The sequence below is a fragment of the Tiliqua scincoides genome, chromosome 6 (assembly GCF_035046505.1).
Source record: "Tiliqua scincoides isolate rTilSci1 chromosome 6, rTilSci1.hap2, whole genome shotgun sequence".
In the NCBI taxonomy this organism is placed as follows: domain Eukaryota; kingdom Metazoa; phylum Chordata; class Lepidosauria; order Squamata; family Scincidae; genus Tiliqua; species Tiliqua scincoides.
This window is the reverse complement of record NC_089826.1, coordinates 252,206-276,694: the sequence shown is the minus strand read 5'-3', so window position 1 is coordinate 276,694 and position 24,489 is coordinate 252,206. Positions and strand designations below refer to the sequence as shown.

Genomic DNA, 24,489 nt, shown 5'->3' with positions numbered 1-24,489 from the left:
TTGTACAAAGTACAACAAAATTTCAATGCACTCCAAGACACGAACATAAAAACATTTATACAACGGTTATTCAACACATTTAAATCCCTCCCACATTCAGTACTATATATATATATCTATTTATATAAATATCTCAAAATAAAAATAAAATAGTACTCCTCTTTCACTCAGAGATGTGATAAATAGATAACAGAACCCAGGAAACATTTGAGGATGCATTCCTAGTAATAACAAAGTGTCCCTTCTTGCACGTGACAGATTGAAGAGCTCTCTCATATCCCCTCGCAGCCTTCTCTTCTCCAGGTGAAACACACCCAGTTTCCTCACAGGGCTTGTCCTCCAGTGCTCTGATCCTCCTCGGAACCCTCTCCAGTCTGGCTGCATCTTTCCTAAAGGGTGGTGCCCGGAACGGACATTTGTTTTCCAATGTTGTGGCTCTTGTGTTTTGCGTTCATTGTTGCTGTGAGGCTCTTTGAAGAACTGGTGCGTAAAAAGCAGGACGTTTGTAAGAGCTTAAGGGCCCAATCCTATCCAACTTTCCAGCTACAATGCAGCCCCGGGTTAAGGAAACAAATGTTCGCATACCGTGATGAGGCCTCTGTGACTGCCTTCCCACCGCTGGATGCATTACAAGCCTCATTGGCCAGCACTGAAAAATTGGCTAGCATTGGGCCCTTAGGGCTCTGAAAGAGCAGTTTTAAGAAGTCCCAGAGGCATGCCCAGGACCTCTGGTGATGTCACAGAGAATACTGGTAGTGACACTGGGAAGAAGCACCCGGACAAGCACTCTCCATCTTGGCTGCATCATTAGCCCCTCTCAAACCATAGCTCCTCCCCGCCCAGCCCCTCACCTCACCTCTGGCAGGCGGAGGAAAGCTCATCCAAGAAAGCAGGCATTGGGTCTGACTGCCAGACTCCAGGGAGGGGACACTGGAGTCAGGGATTTTGTTTTTCCTGGGTGCCCCCTGATGTATCTGGTGGGCCACTGCATGCCACAGGAATCTGGATTGAGTGGTCCTTCGGCCTGATCCCGCAGAACTCATGTGCTAATGTAGGTGCTGAGCCCCAGACGACCAAGTAACCCGTCGTTGGAAGCACCAGCAGATTCCCTGGCAGGCCTCAAAGATGCAGAGCCTGAGCTTTCAAAAACTAACCCCTTTTTGATTCCTGGGCCCTTAAAAGTCCTAAACCAAGAGAGAACATCTGTGGCCTCTCCACCTCTGAAACGTCACTACCCAAGAATCCACCTGTAGCCGTCAGTGGACCTGCGAGAGGAAGGAGTCCTTTCCCAGCATTCCCTGAGCAGGCGAGCCCCCAGGGTGGACGAGGAGCGAGGCGGGTCTGAGGAGAAGTCCCAGCTCTTGCGCAGCGAAGCCAGCCTTGTCAGGAACCCCTCTCCCCCGGCTCCCCCAGCGGTGCAGCTTTCCCATCGCGCGCCTTCCGGTGTGTCCAGAAGGTCTTCCGCAGGTGCCGACTCCTGTTCCGGAGCCCGCAGTCCCACCCCACTCGGATTCTCTGTGTCCAGGCTTCTGGCCCCAATGCAGGCCCCCCCCCGCACTAGCTCCCGCGGCACGGAGGCCCAGCGTGGTCGCTGCTCTGGCGCTGGAGTCTGGGAGGCCTTTCCGCTGGCCCCGATTCAAGGCCTCGTTGGCATCGGAGGCGGAGGCAATAGGAAGGCTCTGAGCTGTGGTCCTCTGGGGAAGGGAGAGCCCGGGGAGGCGGGTGAGAGAGACTCTTCCCTGGCTTAGAAGTCCGCTCCCCCCTGCGGGACAACCTTCCGCGAGAGTGCCCTGGAGTCACACCTGCCTGCAAAATCCGCAGCCTGAGCACTTCGGGGTTTCTCTCTCCCCTTTCTTCAACCAGGACGGAGAGAATGGGGGTCGCCGCGCTCTGGCGCGTTCCTCCCCGCTGGGGTCCTGGGAGGTCCTCTTTGCCTTCCGCGGGGATTGCGGGTGGGCTTGAATGATGGTGAGCGGAGGCTTCGGAGAGATCCCGCCCCCATCCCACCCCCTTCAGAAGCTGGGAGGCCAAGTCTCCTCCGGAGTCCCGGCTTCTCCGCATCTCTTAAATTTATCTTTGATTTTGTTACGGGGGGGGGGGGTAGCGGGGCCCTCTTTTTCACCCCCCCCCCGTGGGGCCGCGACTCGGCCTAGATTCAAGGCTTCTTCCTTCGTGCACAAATAAGGACACTTTGGGAAAGTTCAGAAAGACGCACCGAATCAGCGGACTGAACACTCTGCGCGCTCGTCCGCGCCCTCACCGCACCGCACCGCGCCACACACGGAGGTCCCGGTTTTCGCGTGACATCAATTCCTACAAACGGGACTGCTTATATTACAGGACAGCATCGAAGTTCGCGGCCAGCCCTGCCAGACGGAGGTGGAGAAGGACTCGAGTCCCGCGTCGCCTCTCTCAAAGCCTCCAGGCTCCGCAGGCACCAGCTTTTCTCCTTGAACAGGATTTTGGCACTGGGAAGGAGGGCGTGAGAAGCCACGAGGGAAAATGCTTCCTGTGGCCTGCCCGGCCGTGCGGGTCTTTGGCCTGCGAGGATGAAGGAGCTGAAGAGGCCCGAACCGACGTCAGCCCAGCAGGTTCAACCCTAAGGCGCTGCCTGCCCAGCTCGTCTTTCTCCCCCGTCCTCAGCCGGGGAGTGGCTGTTCTGCACCTGGGGAGCGCCCTTCCTTCTCGATGCTCCTGGCCAGTAATCAGACCTGCGCGGGTCGTGCTGCTGGCAGAGAGGCCTTTGTTGTCCTGCTAAGTGGGGGGGGGGCGGCGGCGGCTGCGAGGGCGGTTTTCGCGGCTGGCTCTGGCCACGTTTTGAACCCGACCGCGGCCCTTCCCCAGCATCGCTCGCTGATTTTAGAAGGGGGAGGTGGCTGCTTCTGCTGGAAGCCTAAAAAAAACCCGTCGCTCCTCAGAAGGGCGCGTCCGAAGCCGACAGGCGGCTCAGTCCCCCCAAGGGCGCAGTGGCTCCACACGGAGGGCGGGCCAAGAGTCTTCCCTTCCTCCTCTGGAGCTTTGGGGTTCCTCTGAGGGCAGCACGGGGTTTAAATTCCCAGGGAGGGCGGCAAGAATAGCAGCGCAGCGCCTCCGTCTCTCGCCTGGTCCTGTCCTCCTCTGTTCTGCTGGGCTTTCGGCCGGCAGGTGTGCTTACGCGGAAGTAGGCCTCTCGGTTGCCAGCGGACCAGCCAGTCAGCACTTCGTGGGGCTCTCCCTGGGTCGGTTTAGTGGCCGCAGTCGAAGGTTCTTCGAACGCTCTCGGAACGCAGGGTCGCCTTTTCGCTCCCGGCAGTGCACGAGCACTTCCGTGGAGACGCCTGTGAGCGCCAGATCCTGAACTCTCCTGCGCGGGAGTGGAGGAACTAGCCCGGCTCCTCGGCACTGGGGAGCGGGAAGCTGCCTGGCCAGAATTAACGGGCAGGCGCTCCGGGTCGGGCACGGGCCGCTGCAGAACCCGGGAGACCCCGCGCGGCTGAGCGAACTGCCACCCGCTCCGGCGAACTCCTCTCCTCCGCCTCGCGTTTGAAGCTCTCGCCTTCCCTGCACGGATGGAAAGGGGGAAGGGGTCGGGGGGGGGCGCGTCTCCGGGTCTAGGAACCAGCAAGCGCCAGTTTGCAGGAGTCGCGGGGAAGCCCCCTCCTATGCAAAAATTCACTCCCTGCCCTTCAGTCCTGGAGCCTCCAGAAGGGCGGTTTCCTCCTGAGATCATACCCGCCCCGCCCACTTTCGATGATGGTCTGTCAATCACATTCGGAGGCCGCCAATCAGAAGGTTGCAGCCTGCGTTTTTGGCAGGCGGAGATGGAGACGGGGAGAAAAGGCTCGCTGTCACGGCCCGTTTGCCGTGCGGGGATGTCCAGTCGCGAAGCGCCCGTCCCCACGAGAGAGCGCGCCAGCCTTTGCTCCTGTCCCCTGGGCGTTCCGACTGCCCCTCTGCGCCTCATGGGGCCGGCTCGGGGCAATGCGACCCCGCAGTGAGTTTCGGAGGGCCGGCTGGGGAGCGCAGTCCCGTGGGGCAGGGAAGGGAAGGCGGTCCCGGGCAGAGCCTCCAAGGAGCGGAGCGGGGCGCTGGCATGCAGCGGTGGCGGGGCTGCTGAGACCAGCGGGCGTGGGGTAGGATGGAGCTGGCAGGGCTGGAGCGGGCGGGGGCCGTCCAGGCGCAGCCTCCCCACGAGCCCACCCGCTTCGGTATCGACCAGATCCTGGGCTGTCCGCAGCAGCAGCAGCAGCGGGGCAGGGCGCGAGGAGAGCCGGACCTGGCGCTTTGCAGCAGCGGCTACGGGGCGGATTATAACCCAGCCTGCTCTCTGAGCACCTACGGCCTCCCTCCGGGGGCCCCCGCGGGCGGCGGCGGAGTGATCAGAGTGCCCGCCCACAGGCCCGTTCCCTCCGCGTCCGTCCATCCTCAGCCCGGGGGAGCCGGCGTCACCTTCCCTTGGATGGAGAGCAGTAGGCGGCTGGCTAAGGACCGAATCGCAGGTGAGCACTGACTCGGGCCGCCCCCTTCCCGCCACGGGTCCTCGCATGCGGCGCCAGTCTCCGTTCCGTCCCTGCTGCCGCCGCCACCCCTCTTCCTCAGGAAGACCGGGACCTCTGCGAGGTGGAGCCAAGAGCTGCTGGCAGGCCGCGGACCCTTCTCCACCAGTGGGCCTTGGGCTTAGATGCCTCCCCAGGAGAAGGGTACCCGGGGAGCTCCCGTGTGTTCACCCCCCCCCCCCAGCTCCGTTGGACCTGAACTCAGCTCTCAGCTCAGCTCAGAGCAGAGCATGGTGGGTCATCGGGGCGTCCTCAGATTGCTCAAGCCCTTTGGGGGTGGTTGTGGAAAGCCAGTGAGACCTCGAGACCCCCCCCCCCCAAATCAGTCGGGCAGAGCGTCCAGAAAGCCCGATGTCAGGGCCAGCCGTGGGTGGAAAGAGCCTCCGAGAGCCTCTCTCTGTGCTCCCAGCAGCCCCTGCTTCTCCCGCTGCACCGAGCCCTCTCCTCCCCCTCCCGCGAAGATGATTTGCAACAACATCCAGCAACTTTGCCGCTGACCGCGGCTCTGTCGCGGCCTTTTCTCCGTCAACGTCGCGGGGCATTTTGAGGCTCCTGGGAGAACCGTGCGCCCAGCCAGCCTCGCTGCCTGGCGACTCTGCCGGGACTGAGCCGGAGGCAAAGTGGGGAAGGCTTTCCTACTACCGACGGCTCCACACACCCTCCTTTTGTGATGAAAGGCCGCGGGTGGGGGCGGGGTGCTGTTGGGACTGGGCAGAGCCTGGACGTGCGTCACGGAGCGCTTCCTGCAGGCCGTCGAGACCGAGGATGGGGCGCAAGAGAGGAAGCCGTCCTCCCTGCCTTCTGCCCTTGACCAAGGGAGCACTTCCTCCGGGGAGCGGGGAGGGTGCGGACTGCCTCGGAACCGACCTGGGTTCTGAGCTGCCTGTGACTGAGCAGGAGAGAGATCTTGGGGTGGTGGTGGACAGGTCGATGAAAGTGTCGACCCAGTGTGCGGCAGCAGTGAAGAAGGCCAATTCTATGCTTGGGATCATTAGGAAGGGTATTGAGAACAAAACGGCTAGTATTATAATGCCGTTGTACAAATCTACGGTAAGGCCACACCTGGAGTACTGTGTCCAGTTCTGGTCGCCGCATCTCAAAAAAGACATAGTGGAAATGGAAAAGGTGCAAAAGAGAGCGACTAAGATGATGACGGGGCTGGGGCACCTTCCTTATGAGGAAAGGCTACAGCGTTTGGGCCTCTTCAGCCTAGAAAAGAGACGCCTGAGGGGGGACATGATTGAGACATACAAAATTATGCAGGGGATGGACAGAGTGGATAGAGAGATGCTCTTTACACTCTCACATGACACCAGAACCAGGGGACATCCACTAAAATTGAGTGTTGGGAGAGTTAGAACAGACAAGAGAAAATATTTCTTTACTCAGTGTGTGGTCAGCCTGTGGAACTCCTTGCCACAGGATGTAGTGATGGCATCTGGCCTGGATGCCTTTAAAAGGGGATTGGACAAGTTTCTGGAGGAAAAATCCATTATGGGGTACAAGCCATGATGTGTATGCGCAACCTCCTGATTCAGAAATGGGCTATGTCAGATGCAAGGGAGGGCACCAGGATGAGGTCTCTTGTTATCTGGTGTGCTCCCTGGGGCATTTGGTGGGCCGCTGTGAGATACAGGAAGCTGGACTAGATGGGCCTATGGCCTGATCCAGTGGGGCCGTTCTTATGTTCTTAACTACAATTCCCAGGAGGCCTTGCAGGTCTCTTGTTATCTGGTGTGCTCCCTGGGGCATTGGGTGGGCCGCTGTGAGATACAGGAAGCTGGACTAGATGGGCCTTTGGCCTGATCCAGTGGGGCTGTTCTTATGTTCTTAACTACAATTCCCAGGAAGCCTTGCAGGTCTCTTGTTATCTGGTGTGCTCCCTGGGGCGTTTGGTGGGCCGCTGTGAGATACAGGAAGTTGGACTAGATGGGCCTATGGCCTGATCCAGTGGGGCTGTTCTTATGTTCTTATGACCTGGGCTCACGGAGGGAGAGCGCTGCTGCCGACCCCCAGGGCGTTTTCCGCGCTGGCTCGGAGCTGCCCCACTGCGCACAGGCACTGCACTCCAAGGTTCCAGGCATGTGCTGGCAGGGCTCCCCGTGCAGGGCCTGGGAGAGGGGGGTAAAGGGGGTAATTTGTACCTGGGCCCAGGGTCAGAAAGGGGGCCCAGGAGCCAAAAGAGGGGACCAGAATGTTCCTGGGATCTGACATTTTCCTATCTCACCTGAACTCGCTACCTGCACACCAGGCCCGGGAAAGCATCCATGACCCTCCCTAACACAGTGTCAAATCTGAGAGGAAACTGGCCTGCCAGAGTAGCTCTTTGGCTTGTGGATCCCATAACTACCCCAAGGAAGGAGTGTATAGAAGCTCAGGGACCCAGCTGTGGGGCTACAGCTGCTGCAGAAGTTCATTTTGGTCCATTCTGGTGTGAACCTAAATACTATGATGCTGTTTTTCTGCAATGGATTTTCTCTATTTCAAAGATTTTAGAGAGACTTAGGAGTGTGTTTGGTTTTCAATATTACTTTATCTAGCTGCCAATGCTGCAGGGTTGGGTAGACCTGGGCTCTGCATCAAGAAGCTAGTAGACCTGAGCTCCAAAACTATTGTGGCTGTCAGCACCATCCCCCTCCCCTATTTTGCCCCCCATCTGCCTGCTCCCATTGCCCCCTCCCCCTTTGGGAAGGGTCCAGAAGAAACTTTGTACCCCCTGATAAAATTCCTCTCATAGGCCCTGACCTCGTGACCCCCTTCAGGAGCGTCAAGGGCTCCTGCAACCAAAAGTTTGAGAACCTGGCACAGGCCCTGCGCGACCATGAGGTCAGGGGGAAGCTGCAGCCACCCCATCCCGGTCTTCGTGGGGGGGAGGAACGAGGCCTCCATAGTGGAGCGAGGAAAAGGAATTTCTCAGCCCCCTCTCCAAGACCCCGCTCAGACCACAATGCGTTTAGCAGCCACGTGTGGGCTCGGGTTTCTCCCGCCTGCCAGGGCGTTCAGCGCCCTCAGCACTGAATGACCGCCTGCGAAAGGGGGTCGGAGCCCATCGCAGGGCACAAGTCATACGACTGTCTGCAGCCTCTGGGTTTTAGGGTAGCCGGTCTCGGAATGCGGGTGTGGGGGGAGCGGGTGCCGTCGTCTCTGAGCTCCGAGGCAGCTGTCGGGCCGCTGCGAGACAAAGGACGCTGGACGAGATGGGCCGCTCGTGCCTGAGCCAGGAAGGCTCTTCCTCGTTCACGGAAGGGGCAGGGACGACCTCCGCCCTCCGCCACCGCTGTGCGCTCTTTCCTCCACAGCTGCGCTGCCGCCCTTCTCCGTGGCCCGTCGGATTGGCCATCCCTACCAGAACCGCACGCCGCCCAAGCGCAAGAAGCCGCGCACCTCCTTCTCGCGGGCGCAGATCTGCGAGCTGGAAAGGCGGTTCCACCGGCAGAAGTACTTGGCCTCCGCCGAGCGAGCCGCCCTGGCCAAAGCCCTCCGGATGACGGACGCTCAAGTCAAGACCTGGTTCCAGAACCGCCGCACCAAGTGGAGGTAGCTCCGGGAGGAGCTGCGGGAGAGGACCGGGAGGGCCCACGGCCAGCAGAGGCCGCCCCAGCGGAGGCCCATTCCAGGCTTCCAGACCTGCCCTTGTAGCTCCGGCCTGAGGCGAAGCGAGGCCCTCGCTTGGGCAGAGCTGGAGGGCGGTCAGAGCGCTGGTGCCGCCCCGCTTGAGAGAGGTTCCAAAGAGTGGGGTCAGGATCGCAGCGCCAAGGGTGAGGGGGGGCGAGCCGGGGGGGGGAAGCGGCGAGGGTCCCAACTTTAGGAGAAGCTGACGGTCTTGGGACTGCCGGCCCGCCCTTCACGTGAGGGCAGCTCCACTCTGCTGCTCCATCTTGCCTGTCACCAGGCTGGAACCCAGGAGCGCCTAACCCCTCCCCAATGGACGCCCCTTGCCTTGCCCTTGGGCAAGAAGGGAGGCGGCTGGAGCCTCGGAACTCGGGTGTGTTTGGGTTGCCTGGTCGCCAGGCGGCCAGTGGCGACTGGGAAATGCACTCTGCACGCGGCCGGAGGCATTCCCTCCTTCCTTTAGAGGCCCGGGTTAAGCCAGTCAGCTGCTCCGAGTGCACCGGGCTTCCTTCTGCCAGCGCGGCTCTCCCTCTGGCTGCAATTACCCAGCCGCGCTTCACTGGGAGTAAACCCCACTGACTGTCGGGGGAGTTTCTTCCTAGCTAGATACTGCTCATGGGCCTTTGCGCTCTGTGTCTCTTCCCCAGGCGGCAGACGGCAGAGGAGCGCGAGGCAGAGCGCCAGCGGGCCAACCGGCTGGTGCTGCACCTCCAGCAAGAGGCCTTCCAGAAGAGCCTGGCCCAGCCGCTGCAGCAGGACCCGCTCTGCCTGCACAACGCGTCGCTCTTCGCCTTGCAGAACCTGCAGCCTTGGGCCGAGGACCCCAAGATCGCCTCTGTCTCGGGGGCAGCGGCCCGCGTGTGAGCGCCCTGCCCGGGCCAGAGCGGAGGCCTCCGAAGGCTGGGCGAGCAGGAGCCTCTCCGGTGCGAGGTGCTGCGAGGCGCGTGGACTAGCAGCAGCAGCCCCTCCTCCCCCCGCCCGCAGACGCCCAGCTGCCCCAGACCAGTGACTAGTCTGCAGACTGGCCCCACTCCCTGCGCAAAGGCACTACGGGACACAACGCCCCCTCTCTGAATCGGCCCCAAGCTGAAGGAAGAAGCGACGGGCTGCGGACTGGGGCGGGGCTACTGCCGGTCTTTCAGGGGACACGTGGGGGGGGGGCGGGGGCCGCGGCTGCCTTTCGTCACTGGAGCCTCCTGCTGGAGCTGTCCAGGGTCCTGGAGACACCCAAGACTCGCTGCTGAAACCTTCCTCTCCCGCGCCGCCCCCTTCCCCACTGAGGGGTTCAGGCCTCAGAGACGAAGAAGCAGGCGAAGCCCCCACCTCAATCTCTCCCAAGGTCAGGAAGATCTTCGCCCCGTTCCCTGGAGGCTGGGAGTTCCCAATGGCCCAGACCTGCTCCAAAGAGGCGGTGCAAGCGGGGGGGGGGAGGGCTTATTCCTGGTCACATCAGACGCCTCGCCGCGGCCTTTTCGAGCTGCGCGCTTGAGCGCAATCAGACCCGCCTGGGCAGGGAAGCAGAGCCGTGGTGTCGGCAGTGGCCGTGGCAGCGGCCCTCCCCCAATCAATTCAGCCCCTTCAGCGGGCAGGGAGGCCACATACGTCCTTCCCTGTCATGGGCCGGCCGCTGCGTCTCTTGGAAAGTTCTGAGCCCAGAAACTACTCCCGCCTAAGGGAGGGGGGTTGCCCTACAACTCTGTTTCTGGGGCGCCGAGGCCTGGAGAGACTGCAGGGCCGCCTACTCCCCAGGCGCCCGAGGGGTCTCTTTTCAGCTGTGCGATCTTAAAGCCCTCCTGACCTGACTGTCGGCCTCCGCCTGTTTCCCCGACTGGCTCTTCATTCGAGGGGAGGGGAGGGGGACGCGCGGGGGCGGAGCGAGGGTGACCGAGCGCAGCCGATACAAAGGCGCATCTCCGGCAGGTGAACAGCGACACCTAGCGGCTGCCAGGCGAGGCTACCTCCGAGCCCCCCGCCCCGCCCCGCTCTTTGCAGAGTCTCCTGGAGTGCGGCGCCGAGTGCACCTGGGTTCTCCTGCAGGGTGCGCAGGGAGGCAGCGCCGTTTGCGCCCCATACCTAAGCTGGGAGAGAACGGAGAGCGTCCCCGCCCGCCGGCGGATTCTCTCGGATGCGGAGGGAACCGCGTCACTCGCAGCCTTTGGCTCCTGGATGTCTCGAGGCCCGAGTGGGGGGGGGGGCGTCCTGCCTGCCCCCGCAAAGCGTATTTCCCTGCAGCGCGCTCTGATTGGCTGGCTCGGCGCGGCTGTCCGCATATAAGGCGGTGCGCTCTGCCGCAGTTCGCAGCTAGCGCAGTGGCGGGTTGGGCCGGGCTGCGGGGGGGACGGGCACGCGGGAACCGGCGCCGCCGCGCGGGAGCTGCAGCTGCAGCTTCCCTGCCGGCGTCAGGATGGACTCCGAGGCACTCGACTGGCGCACACCACGGGAGCAGCAGCGCGGCGGGGCGCGCTGGTCCCGCGTCGACGCCCCCCTGCCGGCGCCCACCGGGCTGCGGCGCTCGGGCCGTCTCTTCGCCGCGCCGGGCCCGGCGGCCGACTCTCTGGTGCGCCTGGACCTGGCGCAGGTGAGCAGCCTCCACGCCGAGCTGCTGGGCCTGCGCGCCCACGAGAAGGAGCAGCTGGGCCTGCTCAACGACCGCTTCGCCAGCTACGTGGAGCGGGTGCGCGACCTGGAGCGCCGTCACCGGGCGCTGCTGCTGGAGCTGGAGGGGCTGCGGCGGCAGCAACGAGCCGCGGCCCGCGTGCCCCAGCTCTGCAGGCAGCAAGTGCGCGGCCTGCGGGCCCTGCTGGAGACCGAGAGCGGCGAGAAGGCGCGCCTGGAGGCGGAGCGCGACCGCCTGCGCCAGGCCTGCGGTCAGCTGCGCGAGCGCTTTGGTCAGGAGGAGCGCCGGCGCCGCGAGGCGGAGGACACGCTGCGCCAGCTCCGCCGGGAGGCGGCCCGGGCCGCGCTGGCCACTTGCGACGCCGACGGGGCGGCCGGCTCTCTGCGCGCGGAGCTCTCCTTCCTGCAGAGGCTCCTGGCGGAGGAGCGCGCCGAGCTGGTGGCGCAGGCCGAGTTGGCCGCAGCCACCAGGGAGGCCTTGGCTGAGGGCGGCCCAGCGGCGGGGACGGCCAAGCCCGACCTGGCGGCGGCGATGCGGGACATCCGCGCCCAGTATGAGCGCCTGGCGGCCAAGAACATGCAGGCGGCGGAAGAGTGGTACCGCTCCAAGTTCGCCTCGGTGGCGGAGCTGGCCAGCCGCAACCACGAGGCCGTGCGCAGCATCCGCCAGGAGACCGTCGAGTATCGGCGCCTGCTGCAGTCTCGCTCGGCGGAGGTCGAGGCCCTGCGCGGCTCCATCGACGCGCTGCACAGGCAGCTGGAGAGCCTCGAGGGACGGCAGAGCGCCGAGGTGACTCGCTGCCAGGTAACGTGCGAGTGGCCCCTCCTGCCCTTGCTGGGCTTCGGGCGCTCCTCCGAAGGGACTCGGTGCGGGAGAGCAGCGCGGTCGCCCTGCAGGCGGGGCTGGACACGGGCGCTCCGGGCCTTTCCCAGGCCCTCCGCAACCCCTTCCAGGCGCCTCCTTCAGCCATGCTAGCCAAAGTGGGGGGGGGGGGGAGGGGGGCTAACTGTGGTCCTGCTGGAAGGACCAGTAGTGCCCCCGTGCCCCTGGATCTGTCGGTGAGCTGCTGCGCCCCGTGGAAGAACCGCAGGCGCCTCCAGTCCCGACCCGCGGCCCTGCAGTGCTGCTGGCCGCTTCCCGCGTCAGAAGCTCCCCCCGGGTGCTGATCCACGTCTCCGCGCTGCGTCCGGATCGGATGAGGAGGCAGTGGATGAGAGGCAGCTGCCTGCCCACCTCCTCCTTGTCAGTGGAGAGGGCGGCTGGCACCTGGCCGCTACCAGAGGCCTCTTCCCAGCACCGCCGAACACGGGCCTGGATTGATTGGGACCCCTCTGGAGTGACAAAGCAGTTAGACCCGGACAAGGGCCCTCTTCAGAAAAGATTCTTCTCGTGACCTTTCAGGACCTCTGGCAGGGAAATGGCTTTAGAAGCTTTCCACACCTCTCTTGGAAGTCAGGCAGGTCCAATATTTCTTAGGCTAAACCTTTGGCTGGGTAAGAACACCAGAAGAGCCCTGCTGGGCCAGGCCAAAGGGGGCCCATCTAGTCCAGCCTCCTGCATCTCACAGCAGCCCACCAGATGCCTCAGGGAACAAGTGTGACCACACAAGGCTTGTATCCTGTTGCGCTTGGCATTCAGAGATGGGTTAGCTCTAAGGTTGCACATACTGGTGGGACCTCTGTATCTACTGATTCGACTCACCACTGATACTGAGGTTCACCTTTAAATGCCTTGTAACAAGGAAAAAAAAATTCCAAAATCTAATTTCCTACCTTCAGGCTGTTAAATTTTAATTTCATTCCATTAGATTCCATTATTCACCCCATCTAGTGGCTGAATGCAGTATAGCGTCTATACCAATGCATTCTGGGGCAACAACAGGGAAGCAAGCAACCTGGAAGCGGGTCTTTAAAGGTATTTTTCTACTGATTTGGTATTCACTTTTTTTTTAACCCACTAGGGGTTCCAGAATGGAACCCAAGTGGAGAATGAGGCACCATGGCTTGCAACCTGCAATTGTCCGATCTCATTTTAAATCTCATTGTCCTGTAAAATTCCATCCCTGCCACACTCAAATACCCCCTTTACCCCTCCTAATAGTTGTTGCTTTGGCAAGATAACGCAGACCAGCTCTGTCTGGTGTTCATGGACTAGGGCACTAGCGAGCCAGGCACTGGGTCAGAGGTGGCTCACAGTTTCTTGCTAAAAAGCATTTTAGGACCAGAGTCAGAACTTGGTCCTAACAGGACCAGATGTTAAAATGGTGTTACTTTGGCCAGAGTTTAGTTTCTCAGCATTTCTTAGGGCTGGGGGACTCCAGTGTGGCCCCTTCCCCTCTAACCCCTCTGCTGGTAACCCTGGGCAGGCTACAAGACTTGGGGCAGGTGCAGTAGTGGAGCTAGCAGGGGGTGGGGGCTGGGCTACCCTGGGCACCATCCTTTGGGGGGATGGTGGTGACACCACTAGTGACCAAAATTGCAAAAATCATGGTTGTTAGGAATAATACCATCATGTTATATACCATTTGATATGTAATTTACAGCAGAATGCAATGAAATATCTCAGTTTTATCAAAAGTTATGGCCAAAAAAACAGAAAACCAAAATGCAACTCTCCTATGTAACAAAAAGTAGATTTCTTTATCTCAAAACAGACCAAGAGACTGGTGTTATGAGACAGCACTGAACCTATAACGTGTTAGTAAGATGATACCCTTGGGGGGAAGTGACACTACTTGTGATCAAAGTTGTGGAAATCATGATTTTTAGGAATAATAACATCATGTTACATATTATTTGATGTGTAATTTAATGCAGAATGTAATGAAAGAAACCACATTGAAATACCTGTGTTCTCTCAAAAGTTATAGCCAAATAACCAGAAAAAGAAAACACAACTGACATATGTAACAAAGTGGATCTCCTTAACTCAAAACTGATAAATGAGAGTGAATGTTCTTATGACGCAGCAGGGAACCAATAAGATGTTACTATGAGTCAGCCATCAAATTGGCCACTTTGTTGGTTACTGATTGTTTGGGTGACCTGGACTGTTCTATAGTAAAATAAACAAATAAAGTTGATGGGGGTGACACCTGGAGTTGGTGACACCAATTCTAGTGATGCCACTGGTGGGAAGGTTGGGTGTTGTTGGTCACTGGCTTAGATGACTTTTAAAGTGGATTCTAAACATTCATGGTGGACTATATCAGTAGTTATTAACCATGATGGCTACATTGAACCTCCAAATGCAGGGGCAGCATGTCACTGAGAACCATGTGCAGGGGAGCAATAGCAGAGGAGGGCACTGACAATCATCCATTGCTGGTAGGGAAGTATTCACTGCATTTATTTTCTGGTCATTATTATTATTCATTTCATTATTCAACTACAATCTCTCAGCCTCACCTACCTCACAGGGTTGTTGTGAGGATGAAAGAAGGGGAGGAACCATGCACACCACCCTCAGCTCCTTAGAGGAAAAATGGTTTAAAAATGTGAAAAATATTAATTAATTAAGGGCGCAATCCTAACCCACTTTCCAGCACCAACAGAAGGGTAATGCAACTTTGAGTTAAGGGAACAAACATTGCCAGATCTTGAGGAGGCCTCTGTGACTGCCCTCAACTGCAGGATGCAGCACATGCCCTACTGGCACAGCTATGCCGGTGCAGGAGAGTTGTTTAGGATTGTGTCCAAAATGAATGAATGAATGAATGAATGAATCAATCAATCAATCAATCAATCAATCAATCAATCAATTTTATCATATGGGTGGTGTAAAAAATATATGGGCCCCAGGTGTCAAATGACCTAGCTATGCCACTGGACAGGCAATGGCTCTGTCCATCAGATAGTCACACAAAACTCAGAAAGATTTTTTTGAAGTGTATTAAGAGAACTTAAGAGACAGCACAAAGTCCTCAAGTGGGGAATGGCTAAAAAGACACTTGGTGAGACATACACACACTAGGAAAGAAAAGAATTATCACGTTCTTCATGAGGCTTGTGTTTGTAAGTCAATGACAACTTTATGGAAGGGAAATACATCTTTGGTAGAGAGGATGGAGGTGAATCTGCAGGTAGTCTGCCTGGCTACATGTCGCCTCTTCGAGGTGAGAGAGAGAGAGAGAGAGAGAGGTAAAGCCTGGGGATTGCATTCTTGGTAACCAAGAACATGGTTGCATTGTAGCTTCTTGAGTTTGAAGCTCTAAAGAGTTTTGTTTTGTTTTGTTTTGTTTTTTTAGGTTTTAGCAGACTAGGCTAGGGGTGCATTCTTTTTTTTGCTTCTAGCAGCTAGTCATTTAGTGAGCTCGGACATAGGAAAGATGGCCACCACCATGCTTATCTCACATCCATCTATTTTCTATCAAAATGAATGCAGGAACACAGTGGCATCTGGTAGCATATGGTAACAACATGGCAACCTCCTTACAATTGATTTAAATAAGGGAACACCATTTTTAAAATAGCTGCACTGCAAGTTGCAAGCAGCAGGCTATTGCCTAGTGTCCCAACAGGTTGTACAGGAGGATGTCCTGGTAGATGTGACTGCCTGGAGTGTCCTTGTACAGCAAAGGAGTGCAATAAGATGCAGTGCTGCAGCGGAATGGTAAGCACTGCTCACGGGGGTGATTAGACAGGGCACCAGTTCTGGTCTGCGGGCTGGACTCCGGAAGCCCTGCTATAACGAAAGGCGCACTGCATGAGCCAGTCACTGGGTTTTCATGTGACACCAGACCCCTATTGCAGCAGCCCCCCATTTAGCCAACCCCCCTCCATGCTGCACGCAGGATTGCTGGCTGCTGCTACACGGTAGCCTTGTCAGAGCTGTCATTATGTTGCCCTTGAATCCACAAAGGCAGTGTGAGGTTCATTACCTGGAGTGCTACATCCCAATCTAACACTCTGAGGGAAGGTCTAGCAGAAAACAGCTTGTTTATTGCTGGTGCCAAAGCAAGGCAGCAAGGAGGCCATAGCTTCAGATCATGCGCAAGTGTAGCTAGACGCAGCCAGCTTTTTATCCTCAGTTTAACTCATAGGCGTGGATAGCAAAACTAAGGGGACAAGGGTCCAGTAACTCTCCACTTTCAGTGCCCAGTCCCCTACCCACTGGCCTACCCCTCCACCCTTGACCATAGTGAGCTGGACCATTCTGGAGAGATAAGAGACCACAGGCACTTTGACATAGGTTGCCCTTGCTCTGAGGAGCTGCAGACTTGAGGCCCAGCTATCTCTCAGTGAGGGGTGGCTTGCAGTTTCTTGCTAACAAGCATCTTTAATGCCAGAGTCAGAACTGATGTTAAAATGGCATTACTTGGCCAGAGTTTAGTGAGAGCTCTTGGCTCAAGGCATCACCCTTCCTCTCCCTCTACTAAGGTGAGGGGAAGATGGGATTCCTATCGGCCAACAAGGCCACAGCAAGTGTGAGCAGCCCAAAGTTTTCATTGCACAGTGTCCAAAGATGGAGCAGCATTTGAAAGAGAAGCACACAAGTGGGGCTGCCCACTGTCTCCTACCAGCAGGACTGTTGTACCTTTGCAGGTTATGCAACAGATGTCAGTGAGGTTGCACCAGTTGGTTCACTGTCTGCCATGGGATCTGCAACGCCACAGGGGCCTGACTGGAATGAGTAGGTCAGCAGCCCCACAGAGGAACAGCTGACCTCACACTAGTCACTGCTGCCAGGCCTGGTCTGGGCCTCCCTTGTGGTCCGCATGACTAGCCGTGTGAAGGCTGCACCCCACACCTGTGGCTTGTGCTCATGACTGATAGAAGAGGGGCAGGGCAGGGCGGGCAGGGGCCAGGCAGGTAGTCTTTGTAAGGAAAGGGATGGGGGTGAGTCTGAAAGCACACCTGCCTGTTTGCTCACCAACCTTCCATAGCAGGGGTGTGTGCAGGCATGCAGGTCTGAAAGCTGAGCTGGCAGGGGGTAGCAGGGTCAGGTGGTGCAGAGGCACATGCCACCCCTACCTGTAGGCAGCTGTCCAACAGAGGCAGAGGGGAGAGGTGGACAGGCTCCAAATGGCCTTTCACCAACTAATCCCCCCAGGCAGGGGAGAAGTGATCTGAGCCATGGCAGCCGCCCTGCACTGCTTCCTCCCGCTGTGCTGGAGTCCTCCCTCTGCTGCCATTGCTGTGCTTCTCTCCAACCTGCTCCCAGGAACAGAGCACCTGGCAGAGTGGTGGGTGGGAGACAGACAGACAGACAGACAGACAGACAGACAGGCCGGGAGCTTGTCTGTTCACCACCCCTCTCCAGGCGAATGCTGCAGGTGGCCTCACAGCTGGGCAATGGAGGACAGAGAGAAACACCAGCCTTGTGGCAAGACCAAGACAGCAGCCTCAGCCAGACACAGTGCCCACAGTGGGTTGGGGTGCCCATTCGAGGCTGGTGGGGGTGAGCGAGGCACCCTGAGTGGGCAGGCAGCGGTGCCCTCTTGAGAGTGGGAGCACAGCAGGGGCTCAGAGCCTTCTGCTGTACTGCGTAACACAAAGATGGTTTGCGCTGAATGATTAATTTTGCTTGTACAATTCAGAGGCATCGGTTGCAACGGAAAGCTTCATTTCTTGGTATCCTCAAAACTTCTAAAGTTATCTTAACATATTTTGTGTTTATCTATCCTATTGCCTAACACATTATAATACATGACACAGCATACAGCTGCATAGCATAAATCGTGGCTAAACTATTGATGCAATGCCAAAAATAGTGAGCATTTTGAAATCCTTGCACCAAAATTAATAAACTCCAAAATATTCTGATAAACAAGAAATTGTTCAAATTTGTGACACAGGGTTACCTTTCTCTCCCTCACTGGGGCTGCAGTGGAACTCTGGGAGGAAAGGCTGTTCTGCCCCATGTGGCAAGCCTGCAGTCCTGGGAAGTAAATGGGTTGCAGATGAGTTTGGCCAGCAGGGACAATGGTTGGAGTACCTGGTGTTCCCCAAGGGAGAGAGCAGACACTCACTACTGTTAGCTTTTACAAAAGAATGGGATGCTCAGGCAACACTATGGATATCAGAGACACATTTGCCAGAACTGAAGGGTCAGTGTTGGGGGCAGGGAGACACAAGGCAGAGATGGTCCCTGACCAAAGACTGCTGAGAAAATTCCACAGTCAGAGAATAAGAGGGCAGGTCCTTTTATGGATTAGGAACTGGCTGAAGACCAGAAAACAGAACTGGGCAATTTTCACAATGGAGAGTGATCAGAAGCGGAATGCCACAAGGATCTGTCCAGGGACTGGTGCTTTTCAACTTGTGCATAAGTGACCTAGAGGTAGGGATAAGCAACAAGGTGGTCATGATTGCAGATGACACTAAACCTTTCCAGGTGATGGAGTTCAGAAGGATCTCTCCAAACTGGGAGAATGCGCAGCAAAATGGCAGATGTGGTTCAAGGTCAGTAAGTTTAAAGTAATGTGCATTGGAGCAAAAAATCAAAACTTCACAAAATGACTTCTGAGCTGCCTGTGATAGATCAGGAAAGAGATCTTGGGGAGATGCTGGACAGCTCAATGAGAGTGTCAACCCCACCTGCAGCAGCGGTGAAGAAGGCCAGTTCCATGCTTCGGATCATTAGAAAAGGGATTCAAAATAAAATGGCTAATATTATCGTGCCATTGTACAAATGGATGGTAAGGCCACACCTGGAGTATTGCATCCAGTTCTGGTCGCCACATCTCAAAAAGGACATAGTGGAAATGGAAAAGGTGCAAAGAGAGGGATGAAAATGGTTACTGGGCTGGGACACCTCCTGTATAGGGAAAGGCTACCGTGTTTGGGGCTCTTCAGCCCTCAGGAGTAAGCAGCGCTGGTGGAGCAGCCTGCACTGCCCCACCAACTCTGAATCCCAGTGTTCAGCAGGACAGCATGGGTAAGGTTGTGCCAAGGAGCCCAGGGAAGTGGGAAGGGTGGTGGGCCGGCAGTATCTCTGGGTGGGGGAGGGCGGAACAGGCCTGGGTGGGTGAAGGCCTCTTATCCTCCCTCCTGCCATTATTCCGGACTTCCCAGATTTGCACCAGCTGCAGAACTAGTGCAGATCCATGAAGCCCTGTAGTGCTAGCTGGGGCTTTACTCAGGGTAAGGGGAGATATACCCCAAGGAGACTGCCTCCTGAGCTGCACTGGATGCAGTCGAGGCCATGTGGCCCTGCTGTGCCAGTGCAGTTTAGGCTTGGGCTGCTGATTTCATGCAGTGGAGAGGAATATTTCCTTTGAGCTAGCGCTTCCGACACACAGTTTGAGTGGATGTCTCCTGGTTTGGGCAGCATTGGATTAAGCTAGTGCGGGGCCCGTTGCATATGTTCTAAAGGGGCCCTTTATAAGGGGAAAAGTGTAGTGTCATCTATAAACTTGGTCACCTCGCTGCTCATCCCCACCTCCAGGTCATTTATGAAGAGGTTGAAGAGCACCAGTCCCAGGACAGTTCCTTGGGGCACACCGCTCTTCACTTCTCTCCATTGTGAACATTGCCCATTGACACCCACTCTGTTTCCTGGTCCTCAACCAGTTCCCAATCCATGAGAGGACCTACCTTCCAGTTCTCTCATCTTCTCTTGGACACTTTGGGCATTTGCATAAAAGCATTTGTACACGGAAACCCTCAGGATGGGCTGCTTATTACCTCCTTCAATCCTGCAGCCTCTCATTGTGCCAAACAGTCTATCACATCCCATCATGCTTCCAATCCCAATGCTATTCCTACTCTGTCACTCCCTTGTTGTCCTCTAACCTCCCTATCCTTGTCCCATAGGGCTGAGGAGTCCCAAACCAGATGCCCTTGACTCCTGTTGACTTCCCCTCAAGGGTCAGTTTAAAAGCTGTTCTGTCACCTTTCTAATGTTATGCACCAGCAGACCGGTTCCATTCTGGTTCAAGCGACGCCCATCCCTTTTGTACAGGCCCTGCTTGTCCCAAAATGCTCCCCAGTGCCTAACAAATCTAAACCCCTCCTCCCAACACCACCGTCTCATCCACACATTGAGACGCCTGAGCGTCACCTGCCTAGCTGGCCCTGTGTGTGGAACAGGACTACCTGAGAAGGACTACCTTTGGGGTCCTGGCTTTAAGCTTCCTACCTAGCAGCCTACATTTGACCTCCACAACTCCCAGCTGCATTTCCCCACAGCTACCTCCTCCCCAGCACTCTCTACCAGCCTGTCTAGACAAGACATCATGGCCACAACCTTCACACCAGGCAGGCAAGTCACCATGTGGTTCTCACATCTGTTGCCCTTGAACCCACAAAGGCAATGTGAGGTTCATTACCTGGAGTGCTACGTCCCAGCTTAACTCTCTGAGGGAAGGTCTAGCAGAAAACAGCTTGCTTATTGCTGGTACCAAAGCAAGGCAGCAAGGAGGCCATTGCCTCAGATCATGCGCAAGTGTAGCTAGACGCAGCCAGCTTTTTACACTCATTTCAAACATAGACAAGCATAGACAAAGGGTCTTGTAAAATCCCATCCCTGCCACACTCAGACACCCCCTTTACCCTCCCATTAGTTGTTGCTTTGGCAAGATAACGCAGACCAGCTCTGTCTGGTGTTCAAGGACTCGGGTACCAGAGAGCCAGGCACTGGGTCAGGGGTGGCTCACAGTTTCTTGCTAACAATAAATTTAGGACCCAAGTCAGAACTGATGTTAAAATGGTGTTACTTTGGTTAGTTTAGTGAGAGCTCCTGGCTCCTGGCATCACATCCATCACAACCCCCCCATGTTCCTGACAATCGAATCACCCACTACAAGAAGCCCCCTCCCCCTCCCAGTGAGGAGTATCCTTGGTGCGACTGGATATGGACCCATTCCCTGAAGAAGGGGTCCCCCTGGGGGATCGTCCCCTCCTCTCCAGAATGATGTCCTCCAGTCCTGAGACTTCCTACCCCGGCAGCTGCCCATCTGAGAGTGGGGCAAAGCCTGCACCTCCCCGGAAGTCACACGGTGGTCGCTCTCTGCTTACCTCTGCTTCTCCAGCTTGGCAACCAAGGCTTTAAGGGAGTAGACCTGTTTCCCGAGTCCCTGGAGCTCCTTGCACCAAGGACATACCCATGACTTATGCCCCAAAGGCATACAGTCATGCATGTGACACCCGATGCAAAACACTGGATAGCCCCCACCCTGCTGCTGGCTGGCTGCCTGACTGCATAGTTCTGTGTTTTCATTTAGGGGTTCTTCAGAAAGCTTGTGCTGGTTTGCTGCCCCTCTTCTCAAGGGACGTGAAGGGCAGTGCCCGGGTCCCTGGCTTCCTCGCCCTGCTGCTGAACCGCACAGATGCTTCTCATGCTGTCTTACCTTTGGTACTTTGTTCCAGGAGGTCCTGTGCCGCTTTGTGCAGAGCCTCCACCTTTGGCTCCAATGGCCGATGCCTGGTGTGGCTGGAGGAGCAGCTGAGACTCTGGTCCGGTGCTGACTGTCCTAATTTTTCTTCCCTTTCCCTCCCCCCCAGGAAAGAGTGGCAGAACTGGAGCAAGAGATCTCCGAGGCCAAGGAGGAAATGGCCCGGTACCTGCACGAGTACCAGGAGCTGCTGAATGTCAAGATGGCGCTGGACATCGAGATAGCAGCCTACAGGTGAGAGCAGGTGCCCCTTGCACAGCCTGGCGCAGGCCCCGAGACCCCTGCATCCCCACCTGGGTCTGGGATGCATCGATATGTGTGGTCTGCACCGCATGGGGTGTGGATAGCTTGAGAGAGTTCAGGGGTGTGGTGTATGCATTCCGCAGCCCAGCGCGTATGGCTTGTGGCAACAGCTGCTGCGTACCTGTGGTAGTGCCCCCAGCATCCTGCACAGGCAGCAAGTCTGGGTGAGACTGGAAAATGTAAGACCCTGGGAAGTTTTCCTAGGAAAATTCTGGGCCCTCTCCTTTGGCTCATGGGCCCCGGGCCTGAGTGCAAATTATCCCCTGTATCCCCTTCTCATGGGCTGGGGATGACGACCCACAAGGTGAGGCTAGAGTTGACTAAGAAAGGCTTGTATGGAGGAAAGGTTCTGGAAGGAGAGGGGGATGAGGCTGAACCAGTGGGAAAGGAGAAGGGGGTCCAGGTGTCTCTATGAAGCAGAGTTATAAAGCAGGAGACCCGTTTTCCACAAGCAAGCCCCCACTACTCTGCTTCTGAGAATTAAACAGGAGCAGAGGCAGCAAAAAGACTTCAATGAAAAACACTTTGCTTGCAGTTCACAAGCAGGTCCATCTCTGTTGGCTGTGCAGGTGCTGGACTCTGGAGGGGGCATCCTGGAGCTGCTGCCTGGGCAGGGCTGTGGGAGGCCTCATGGCCTGGGGGGATTCATGGCTGCTGGTCAGAGCTGCTGGGGAGAAGTCTCAGGCAAGCCAAGCTACTGGCAGCCACTGCGCAGGGATCCATGCTGGGGGCTGGCTTTGGCCCACCCAAGGGACTGGTTTGCCTGCAGCAGCAGCAGGCTTGCCCTTGCCTGAGTGGCCGGTAGCAGCTCTGGAGGAACTGGAGGGGACTGCTTTTGAGTCGCAGCTGTGCAGAGATCCCCTCATGGAATGCCTGATGGGGGGGGGCATGTCTTCACTGTGAAAGTTGCCTGTCTGTCCCCACTTCTTGCATGCCTGTTCACTGGGCTGTAAGAGGGTCTTCCTTGGGTTTTATGTGCAGAGCAAAGAGGGATCCAATGAGGGTGACTGCTGGCCTGCTGCCTTGGGGGAATGGGGTGAGACTGAGCTGTGGTAAGCTCCCTCCCTCCCTCCCTCCCTGATTGTCTTTTCTAGGAAACTGCTGGAGGGGGAGGAGATGTGGTGGAGCTCTTCCTTGCAACCCTTGATGAAGTGATCCTGCTGGGTGTGCCTGGACCCTCTCCTGCCTGCCTGCCTGCCTGTGCCCTCCTTTGTCTTTGCCCTCACCTGCACCTCCCCCTCCCTTCCCTCATGCTGCTTCCCCACTTAGGCACCCCACTGGGGCCATACAAGCCCAGCCCCCAATGTTGCAATTCTACCCACATTTTCCTGGGAGTAAGCCCCATTGCACAGAATGGGAATTACTTTTGAGTAGTCATGCCCAGGTTTGTGCTGCAAGAGCAGAGGCACCTCCCCTGCCCTAAAGAACCCTCACCCTCTTCAGAGTCCCCCTCACACCAGCCACTTTCTTTTGGGCACCGGACAGAGCTGCCCCAGCTGTCCCTCTGCTCTGGGCCTGCTGGGCCTTGCTTCTGCCTTCAGCCCGCTGGAGGGCAGGGCAGGCCTTGGTGGCAGTGCCTGCTCTGCCCGTCTTCCTTTGCACCCTTCTCCCCTTTGGAGAGAAGTGGCTGCACAGAATGCGAAGCGGGGAAGTGATGCAGTGGGAACAGATTTTGTCCTCCCCAGCTGGTGGGAGGGGCTTCTGCACACACACACACACACTCACACTCACACTCCCATGCATCCCTCCTCCATGATTTAAGCATCAAGCCTGGGGAACCAGAGCTACAACCGCACACGAGTATTTACCCCCTCCAGATCCTGGGGGGTGAAACTACATGTGATGTACCCCCTTAGCCCCCCTTTGGGGAATGCCACTGGGGCTGAGGGAGAGGCGCAGTTCCTGGTCCGGAGCACCTGTGGGGGCCACCGGGTCCTCAGGAGCTTCCCAGGATCAGGAGTCTGCTGGGAAGGCTGCATTCCCTGGCCGAGAGAGGTTCTGGGGCCATTGGGAAGCTGCTCAGCTTGGGGGAGAGAACTGCCCTGGGGACTCCCACCCACCACATGGGTTAGAAAATTTTAAGCAGAGCAAGCGACCCAAGTGATACACTCCCGACCCTGGATCAACAGGATGTGGGGGGGGGCGGGCCTGGGAGGGTCACTCAAGGCCCCCTTTCCCCCCTGCCTGCCCCCCTAGACTGCAAGTCACTGGGCAAGCAGCACAGGCCACATGCCTGGGTGTGACACAATTCTCAACTCCCTGCTATGTGAAGTTGGGGGGAGTAGATTTGCACTGGGCTGACCCCCTGCCCCCCCCCCGCCCAGCAGCACCTGCTCTTGCTGCAAAGCCATATTCCTGGGCCCAACAGGCTGCCTCCCCTTGTTGCGTCTGGCCATGGGCAGTGCAAGACTTGCTGCCTCCCAGGGAACCCTTTTCTCCCACTGGAGGTAGGTCTCTGCCCAGGCTCTCCCCCAATGCTTTTTCCTCTGGTGCGATAGGATGACCTCATCAGCCCTGAGGTCTTGTGGGGAGGGGATGGAGTCCCACACGGTTCATGCTGGGCTTGTGAGCTTAATCAAGTGGGCCGGAAGGGGCTTGGCAGGGGGAGACCTGACCTGTGGTGCTGGCTGTGGCTGGGCGGGGCTGAGAAGGGCCAGGCTTGGAGCCCTCACCCACTTCTGCCTGCCACAGGCTGCACCATGCCAGCTACGCCTAGCACCAGCTTCCCCCATTTTGTGACTGTGACAGAATCTGATCAATAAAGAACTGTGGACGTGGCCCTGTGTTTGTGACGTGGGTGGGGAGGGGGCTGTGGGCCGGTCGGGGAGCCCCTGCTTGGCCTTTGGGGGCCCCCAGGTCATCCTTGACCAGTAGGAGTGTCCTGGCAGAGCTGGGAAGGGCCCCCTCTCTGCTCAGGCCCTTGCAGAGGTCCCACCTGGCACAGGGGGCCTCACAGGGCTGGAGGTGCCGCAGGGTGGACTTGGGTCAGAAGGCAGCTTCCCTGCTGTGGCCAAATTCCCTATTCCTGGGGCTCAGGATGGGGCGCTGCTGGAGTTCAAGACCCATGGAGTGAGGAGGAAGGCCCA

The 24,489-nt window shown here is 57.5% G+C and overlaps 2 protein-coding genes across 2 annotated transcripts; both read left to right on the top strand.

Moving 5' to 3' along the window:
• Positions 1–4,117: 4,117 nt before the first annotated feature.
• Positions 4,118–9,011, top strand: TLX2 (T cell leukemia homeobox 2). The gene is made up of 3 exons (XM_066632192.1): positions 4,118–4,478; positions 7,835–8,072; positions 8,795–9,011. The coding sequence occupies exons 1-3, from the start codon at positions 4,118–4,120 to the stop codon at positions 9,009–9,011; spliced, it is 816 nt and encodes a 271-aa protein (XP_066488289.1).
• Positions 9,012–10,551: 1,540 nt separating this feature from the next.
• Positions 10,552–22,558, top strand: LOC136655611 (neurofilament light polypeptide-like). Its single transcript, XM_066632189.1, has 3 exons — positions 10,552–11,568; positions 21,210–21,334; positions 22,498–22,558. The coding sequence occupies exons 1-3, from the start codon at positions 10,552–10,554 to the stop codon at positions 22,556–22,558; spliced, it is 1,203 nt and encodes a 400-aa protein (XP_066488286.1).
• The last annotated feature ends 1,931 nt before the right edge of the window (positions 22,559–24,489 follow it).